The 9,361-nt window shown below is 34.8% G+C and overlaps 1 protein-coding gene across 1 annotated transcript; it reads left to right on the top strand.

Moving 5' to 3' along the window:
• The first annotated feature begins 4,703 nt into the window (after positions 1 to 4,703).
• Positions 4,704 to 7,380, top strand: LOC149170159 (amino acid permease 3-like). Its single transcript, XM_089427256.1, has 7 exons — positions 4,704 to 4,824; positions 4,955 to 5,191; positions 5,440 to 5,533; positions 5,780 to 5,994; positions 6,169 to 6,311; positions 6,413 to 6,640; positions 6,748 to 7,380. The coding sequence occupies exons 1-7, from the start codon at positions 4,788 to 4,790 to the stop codon at positions 7,198 to 7,200; spliced, it is 1,407 nt and encodes a 468-aa protein (XP_089283382.1). The 5' UTR covers positions 4,704 to 4,787; the 3' UTR covers positions 7,201 to 7,380.
• The last annotated feature ends 1,981 nt before the right edge of the window (positions 7,381 to 9,361 follow it).

The following is a 9,361-nucleotide window of genomic DNA, read 5'->3' as shown; positions in this document are numbered from 1 at the left end:
TAGTATGTTTTTGAATAACATTATAATGATTTCAATTTTAAAAAATAAGATAAAATAAAGCAATTTTAAAAAATAAGATAAAATAAAGCTATTAGATTCTTAATATGTACAAACAATTAAACATTTCTTGGTCTCATAAAAAGAAACACTTTTAATTTAAAAGTGGGTATGATAAAGACATTTAAAAATGTCACTTCAATATTTTTATTTTGAAAAAATATCTAATACGTTTAAATGCTATTATTTTTTTTGTTATTATTTTTTTGGGTCAAGTGATTTCTGTTTATCCAGACTTGCCCGGTGGCTTGAGAAACCATGACCTAGGGGCATTTAAGCCGTCAAAATCACCCGGGGATCGCACCCGGCTTGGGCCACACCAGCCCTAAGTTGACTGGATTTTAGCATGTCTCCTCCTCCTAGCACAGGCACAACAACCTCCGTAAAGTTTGATCTTGGGTCACCTTGCTAATGATGAATTAAAAAACATAACATTTTCAGGGGCGACGGGAGGGGGAGGAATCCTTTGGAATCAATTGAGCAACATGAAATTAAGTACACTTGGGGTCTTGATAATGAATCTAACAACATGGAAAAGTTGTACATGCTCCTTCTAGTCTCCAGGTTGCCAAGGAAAGAGGAATTGCTAAGATTATAATTGTTTGGGACTCCCTCATTACAATTCAATTTTTGCAGGAGGGTACCACCTCCAACACTAATAAGCCAAATCTCCTCCTAAGAGTTATGAGTATCTTATTTGGAAGTTCGGATTAACCATAATTGTTTTATAGGAATGTCTACGTTTCGGGTCCATAAGTGGATCCATCATCAGACATAAATGCGTGAGGGACATAGTGTCGAGAGAAACATATAACAAAAAAGAGAAAAGAAGAATGTTGGCTATCAAAACCCTTAAATTTATTAAAAACTAAAGTAATGGTCTAGTATATTCAAAGATAGTACTAATAGTGTGATTAATTGGTAATGTATTATCATATTAATAATTAATACATCGTTGGATATTAAATGGTAATAATTATGAGTATCTTAGAATCCTTTCAGCATAAAAGTTTATTTCATATTCTTAGGATCCAAAACTCTTGAGGCGCACAAACAAACTAATCAAACATGCAATTTGGGAAAGGGACAGACATGGATCAATGGGAAACAAGTTTGGCAATCCATCCCCTGATTTAACAATGATAATGCTAAAGAGCCATGTAGTCTCTTGGGTGGAGGAATGGGGCCAACTAGCAAGAGATGCGCCTCCTTATAACATTAACCAAAGGAAGATTGCACGACGGTTTGTGGTTCATAAACTCCCATTGTGCACGTTTCAATCTCAAGCCTCATGAGTGGATAGATTCATTGCTCACATAGGTAGGAAGGATGACATTTGTGCGAGTAGTGCAAAGCTCAATATTCCCATTCATGGACGAAATTAACGATATGATCTAGTTTCTTATTTATTTAAGGGAGGTTGAGGTCTCTAGATTAGAATGAAGGTTTGGTTTCGTCTTTACAGTGATTGGGAAGTCCCATTGAGCCCATAAATTTGGGTGAGAGTTATGAGCAGAGGTTTGGCTTGACCGAGACTTAATTTTTAAAATTGTCTCTTGCATCCAAGCTTGCCATCAAAGCCCTGGAAAGCAAGGGAAGACTCATTTGTATGTGCGCACACTTTGGAAAATTTTAGAGGCCATTAAACGTAGGCGTGGTTATCTGAGTAAGGTTTCAAATAGTAGCTTGTTGCCTCACATGGTAATTGGCCCGCGTCGGTTTCCTTTGCTCTCGTGGGAGAATTTGGTAACTTTCTTTCTCTGTAGTGTTGTTCATTCAACCTTTGTTAGTCTTTGGCTTTATCCTACAACATTTTGTATTCAAGCATTGGTTGGTTTGCTATGCAATTGGGAATTTGGAATTTCTTTGGCTAGTGATACACTTTGGAATTGGGAGAGCCTAGTGATGGACAATACTAGTTGTGAAGGTGTAGGGGCGAGGTCTTCAAAGTTCCCCCTCTACCCTCACCTTCTTGTAAATGAAAATATATATTCTCACACCCTTCTCCTGTTGCTCCTCCAACTCTCCAGGATAGTAGTAGATCAATATGAAAGAATGCATGGCTTCCAACTTCAAATTAACCATCAAAATGATGACATAGATGCTCTTCATAGTCAATTGGAGAACCTCTTCGCAAGCCCAGCCTCACAATATTAGTCTTAGATGGAAATGAAGGCGTGAGTTAGGCAAAAGCTATGTCAGTTGTCTCCTCAGTTAGTGAATGCCAAAATTATGTAAATTTGTTTTACTCTGTAGGCAATTTTGCAAACTCTTTAGTTTCCACTATGCTAGCAAGATGTATGTAGTAAATAGTGGTAGTATTAGTGATGTAGAAACTCTCAACATAACTTCTTTTGTTGAAGAACCTCATCTTAGAACTTGATATAAACTCCCAATTTTTTGTTGTGTTTCGGGCATAGATTTTATAAAATCTCTACTCATCAATGTATAACCAAAGAAAAAAACAAATATAACATTTTCAAATTTTGAAATATAGATCTTATTACTTAAAGTCTATTAAAAAACTATACACATACAAAACTAACAAAATACTAGTTTACCAAATTCAAACCTTACACAAATTATTAATATTTCTTATTATAGATATTGCATATTATATATAAAATATTGTTAAAATTAAAATTTGAAAGATTTTAAAAATTAAAACATATAAATATGCTAGCTTTATCAATATATATATCACACAATTTTTTCTTCCCTATCTATAGCATAAATTTTTTAGATTGTGGAGAACTAGTTAATGTGGTTCATCTAGTTATCTTGATAAACCACATTAACTAGTTAGAAAAACTTTAGCAATCTAAAATATTTATATGATAGATCTCAAATATTTTAATTGTACTCATAAAAATCTCCACTCAGATATTAATATTCTGGTTTTATATGAAAAAATTAATAAACAAAAATTCAAAACTTATATAAATCGAAAATTATCAAACACAAAATACAATATAAATTGAAAATTATCAAACACAAAATATAATTTTATTAGTATGAATAAGATTTAATAATAATAGTTAACTAATTTATTTAAAAATTTAATCGCTTCTCTTTTTAATTTCAAATTCATCTAATAATATATTTTATAATTAAATAAATATAATTTTATTAATAAAATATTGAATAAAATTTAATAATAATAATTTATTTATTTATTTTAAAATTTAACCTCTTAACTCTTTTTAATTTCAAAATCATCTGCTAATATATTTTATATTTAAATAAATATAAAATCATTAATAAAATATTAAATAAGGCTTAATAATAATAATTTATTTATTTATTTAAAAAATTAATCTCTTAATTCCTTATTTATAATTTACATTACTCAACTATTTAAAGTATCATCCATCAAAATATGATGCTATCCCTGATTAGGTAGGAGATTTGGCCCTCCCTCCCCCAACCAATAGTCAGAGGTTATGCGCTTTAAAGAGTGAATCCTATGTGGGCGTTGGGCCACTTGCAGGCATTTTCTGCTACTTACTAGGGACGTATCCACGACCAGTGCTATTCGGTCCCTCCGAGGGCAAGGTCCTTTCAGGATGTGCAAGCAGGGTCGACCATAAGCCCCCCCACCCAATAAGTAAATTGAACCTTACGAATGGCCTTACCGTATCAAATAGGTCCCCCGCTTCAGAGAGTTCTTTTGATCCTGAGCATAACCAGTACCATGACAATATTTCCGTCCTCCTTTCACGAGCACCTGCTGGCTTTTTACCTGCACCAGGCAGGCTACTTGCTTCCCCCGGCTACCTACGTCGACAGAAGGCATTGTAAGGACTTTAAAGGAAGGAGGAGGGTAGACTATCAGAAAGCCAAACTCGAATCAGGAGCAAGGGGAACACGGGAACACGAAGAAGCAAGCTATCCTTCCTTGTCATTAGGCAAGTCAGAGATACGCACCTATAGGCCAGCTTACGCACCTATGAGTTGACTCGCTTATGCTAGGATGGCCCGTATTTCCTCCTGCCAAATAGAATGGGGAAGGGTCCCCGGTTCAAGGGGAAGGGGACTGGCCAATCAAAACTATACTAGGGTTCAGGGGACTGGCCATATCACATGCTAAGCCATCGAACTACCCAATCGTGAACGTCCCTTCTTTTTGTTACTATATGAATGAGATCTGCACTTACTTTTACACCTAAGATTCCATAATGACATATGCCCATATATGCATTGTCTGCTAAACCGTAATGACATATATAATGAATGAATGCATAATGACTATTTAAAGTATCATCCATCAAACTATGTTCAAATAAATACATATTATGTAAATTATTTATTATAATATAAATATATTTTTAATAAAATAAAATAAAAAAATAAACAAATTTGTTCAAATAGATTGATGTATTAATTAATTTATAATATTATTAAATTTCATATTAAAAAGTAAGACCAATAATTATAATTTATTAAAAAAAAACTACTTTTATAATTTCATGATTCTTATGAGAATTTAAGTTATTACGTAAGAGTATACATATGCTTGTTGGTTTCTTGTAAAAACATTTAAAAGAATCTTCATTAACAATAATTCATAATATTAAAAACACATTCCTTATGATATTATTTCTTCTTAATACTTAATTGTTATTCATTTATATCCATATAAACATATTTAATAAATTAAAATAATCATAGTACCTTTTCTTTCTGGCAAGCTCAAACAGCCTGCAGCTTCCAAGGAAATACAGTCTGCCATGGAGGCCCATTGCTCCAAAGAGCTGTCCCGAACGGGTACGCCATGCCAACTTCTTCATTTCCCCATTTTATTACACTGAATCTTTTCAGTGGTTTTTTCTTTAAGATCTCTCAGTTTTGTTTATGACTGAATTCTGAAGTTTGTGGATGAGATTGGAATGAACAGGCACACTTTGGACAGCAGTGGCTCATATCATCACAAGCCTCATAGGGGCAGGAGTGTTATCCTTGGCATGGAGTGTTGCCCAATTGGGATGGATTGCAGGGCCTCTGGCCATGGTTGTTTTCGCTCTTGTAACGTTGTATTCCACTTTCTTGATCTCCGATTGTTACAGATTCCCAGATCCAGTCTCTGGGCCCAACAGAAATTGTTGTTACAGAGACGCAGTACGAGTGAATTTAGGTGCTATATCTATACATTTTTAGATTGTTCCAGGTTTTTCTTGCATATATTTTCTACTTTCATGATGACTTTCAGCAAATTTCAATATAAATCATTTTAACATTACTGATTACATTTATTATCTAGACATCCCCAAAAAATTAAACACAGACCTAACATATCCATGAAATTAAGATGAATGTAATAAACCTCAACTGTAAATACACCTGTCAACTTTACATGCAATAATTACCTGTCTTGCTTTTCAGGTGCAAGAAGAGCATGGTTATGTGGACTAGTTCAATATGCCTCCTTCTATGGAATCTGTGTTGCTTACACCATCACTACTTCAATCAGTGTCAGGTCAGTTTCCATCACAAGAGATTTGAGACTGTATTAATGTCTGAATTAAACAAAGCAGTGAGTCTATTCTTACTTTCACTGCTCAATCCCTGCTGTGCCTAAAATTTCCTATACTGTGATTCTGTACATTATTTTTAAGGGTTTATGCTAATTTTTAAAATTGGACTTTCTCATCACTTGCCTTGGAAGGTTTTAGAGCTATCAGTGCTTATAGCTCTTGCTGATTAAAATTTATGAACAATACAGAGCAATTAGGCGATCAAATTGCTTTCACAAATATGGACATGACGCTTCATGCCATTTTCCAGATCTCACTTATACGATCCTCTTTGGAGTTATACAAGTTATCCTGTGCCAAATACCAAACTTTCATAAACTATGGGGCCTTTCAATAATTGCAGCAATAATGTCCTTTACCTACGCAACAATAGGATTTGGCCTTGGCATGGCTAAACTTATTGGTATTGTTTTTATCCTACTCTCATTTATTCTATTCGGGGCTTCAACCATTGCCCCGGTTGGTCTCTTACAGCTATGTATGGCCGGACTAGGGAATTTCAATATCTAATCTGATCCACCACAGTCCTGATTTCAATTATCGAAACTCATGGGTTCAAACCTCTGGGAAATGGCAGAAAATGGAGAGATTAAAGGCAATTTGGGTGGAATCAGCGCAAGCACGTCTCTTACACAGGCCCAAAAAGTTTGGAGGATGCTCCAAGGTCTTGCTGACATCGCATTTGCATTTCCATATACTTCCATTGTCCTTGAAATTCAGGTATAGCTCATTCTCTTCGTTCATTTCTATATTTGAATCTTTTGGACAACCTGAAACTATAAGCATAATTATGAGGTTTTCTCTAATTTATAACCATGCAGGATACTCTCAAGTCAACACCCCCAGAGAACTTAACTATGAAAAAAGCAAATTTATTGTCAGTGAGCATAACAACTACCTTCTATATGCTTTGTGCTTTTCTGGGTTATGCAGCTTTTGGGGAAAATGCACCTGGAAACCTATTGACGGGATTTGGATTCTATGAGCCTTATTGGCTTATTGACTTTGCCAATGCATGCATTGTGGTTCACCTGCTGGGAGCATACCAAGTAAGAAAGAATTTTCTCATCCTTTCTTTTAGTTCTGCTGGATTGAAACTCTAATATCCCTGTTACCCATAGAAACTTCATTGTAATATTTCATGCCACTGTTGCAGGTATATTGTCAGCCAATATTTGCTTGCGTTGAAGGATGGTTTTCCCATACTTGGCCTGACAATAGATTCATCAAGGAGGGAATTCCCATACGTATTCCTTTCTGTGGGTCGTGCAGAGTCAATTTCTTGAAACTGTGCTGGAGAACTGCATTTGTGGTGTCAACCACTGGCATTGCCATCATATTTCCATTATTCAATGATGTGCTGGGAATTTTGGGTGCTCTGACTTTCTGGCCATTGGTAGTCTACTTTCCAGTCGAGATGTACATTGCACAGAACAGAGTCCCAAGATGGACAGTCAAGTGGAGCATTTTCCAAATATTCAGCTTCATATCTCTTCTTATAACAGTCATAACCGCTGCTGGTTCCTTGGAAGGCCTTGTGAAAGACAAGGGGACACAGAGAGGCCTTTCTATATGGTATTTAACAATTCACAGATGCTATTATCTATAATACTCTTTTCCTGTTGCTCGGAAGGTATAAAAAGTTTGAAGTGAAAAAAAAACAGAGTACAATAAGAGGAAATCTTAGCTGCCAGCTAAGTGTTGGGAGTGAGCTGCATCATCCAACACAAGATAATTTTTAATAACTTCATAGTTATAATCATGGATACTTTACTGGAGTTGAATTATTGGAATTTATCTGCACATTAATAATAAAAAAATGTATCTTACTCACTGTAAATTTCAATACAGCCTTATTACATTTTGATTTCTCTGGATGGCAATTTAACCTTCCTTAATTTTAACTGATCCTCCCTAATTATCTATATCCAAACTTTCCGCCTAGATTCCAAGAAGGAAGAGCACACAGTGCGTAATGTTTGCCTCTGAAAATCCCCTAGCCATGATCTAATGTTTGCCACTGTGGATTCCCTCACCCAGATCTAAATCAGCCTGAGAGGAACAAACATATATGGATAGGCCCCCTTTTAAGAACGGTCTAAATTGATGAATAAGGATTCGATCTCAAACCCTCACCCGAGGCTGTCAGGTATGTATCAAACATCTTTTCTTAAATCACTGGAACAGTAGGGAACTGCAGGTTAGTAATGAGGCAACACAATTCGTTGTAGCCAGCTAAGGTTGGGCCAGAGGTTAATTAAATCGTTTGTTTACCATTTTCCATTACTGTTTTTGGCTTAAAAAGAGAAGCTTTCTTACTTGGGTTTCAAACTAAAAGTTGACACATTTATTGAATGACCTCCAATGGCTTTATGAGAAAATTCACAAGAAAATATCACTGGATTTATGTATACATATGAGTAGGAGGTAGATTGGTTCTCATCAACAATGTTCTCTAGTGAATTCTAGCCTACTAAATTTTGCTGTTAGGTATTTATAGTAATGATCCACACGATGGGAAAGTTACGTTTCATAATTTGTTGTCCGGGTAACAAGGCACTGGTTGGCAGGTTATTGGCTTAGTGAGAAAGGCTCTCTAAAGTCATAGGGCTGTTGGGTTTAGAAAATCTTTATCATTTCTCAAAGACCTAGTCGCAAGGGAAGGATGAAGGTTAATTTTAAAAGAAGAGTATAGTAGTATATTTTTTAGAGAAAATATATTAATTTATTTTCACTTATCAATAGATATATTTTTAACAAAGTAATTAGTGTTGTAAGTGTTAAGATATATATTATTTGATTTGAAGTAACTCTAGAACATTTATATCCTAGTTTATACAACATTAATTTCTTTGTTGTAGGGTGCAAATGTTTGCCTTTCTCTTATGGACCATGAAAAGCATGTCGGAGGTACCTTATTTTGGAAAGTCCTCACATCAGCCATCCACCTTATTGGGTATCACTTAAGCTAGGAAATGCGCAATGACAAATGATCAGTTCATTGTCATGGATATTTCACTAGAATAGTTCATCATAACAAATCTTGTATTATGCTAAAATATTTAATTATGTAGATTTACTTCCTTAGATCTTAGATTTATTATCAATAGCTTATTACTCAAATTTTTAAAAGATGATACATCTTGGAAAAAGATACATTATCCTAAAATTGTGGAGAGTACATGACCAAGTGATGATTAAGATGGGGCAACAATGAGATTTTGGTAGATCCTAAGGGGTCAGGCCAATAGGTACTATGACCATCGTGTAGGCTCAATGTAGTATCAATCAAGGCCAATATACCTCCTTAAACAAAAGCATCCACAAGTCTCCCATGTAAAGTATTAACATGAGGCTTAGGCATCATTGGTGAAGCTACCGACAACATGGAGATGACACCTTGGATGAATAGATGATTAAGGAGCTACCTCCTAGCTTTCATGATGAGGATTCATCTATAATTTTAGGGATCTTTACCTTCTATAGCTAAAATGGAATAGAGGCATGAAATTTGCAATTGAAACTACAAACTTAGTTGTGGTTAATGTCAAACAAACAAACCTAATGGCAATGTCACTACTAAGATAAAAATAACACGAGCCATTGGAGACACATTTTTTTGAGATGATATACAAATTAAAACAATGAAAGGAGAGGATAAAAAATTTCATGAATCAAGGCTCTTACTATAAAGTTTTCAAACACAATGTGAATGAATTTGTCCTTTACTTTCACAATTGTGAGGAACAAATTGTGCCACTTATCATTGA

This window comes from Pinus tabuliformis, chromosome 4_2, assembly GCF_031772625.1.
Source record: "Pinus tabuliformis cultivar Carrire ecotype Pingquan chromosome 4_2, CPIR1, whole genome shotgun sequence".
Lineage (NCBI taxonomy): Eukaryota > Viridiplantae > Streptophyta > Pinopsida > Pinales > Pinaceae > Pinus > Pinus tabuliformis.
Note: the sequence above shows the minus strand (reverse complement) of the source record. Positions and strands in the feature narration are given on the sequence as shown.

Excerpts from the sequence above, each read along its gene's own strand:
- LOC149170159 (XM_089427256.1), top strand. The coding sequence starts at position 4,788 with ATGGAGGCCCATTGCTCCAAAGAGCTGTCCCGAACGG. Across the intron at positions 5,995-6,168 it reads TGGCATGGCTAAACTTATTG|AAAATGGAGAGATTAAAGGC; the intron begins GTATTGTTTTTA and ends GGGAAATGGCAG. Across the intron at positions 6,312-6,412 it reads CCATTGTCCTTGAAATTCAG|GATACTCTCAAGTCAACACC; the intron begins GTATAGCTCATT and ends ATAACCATGCAG.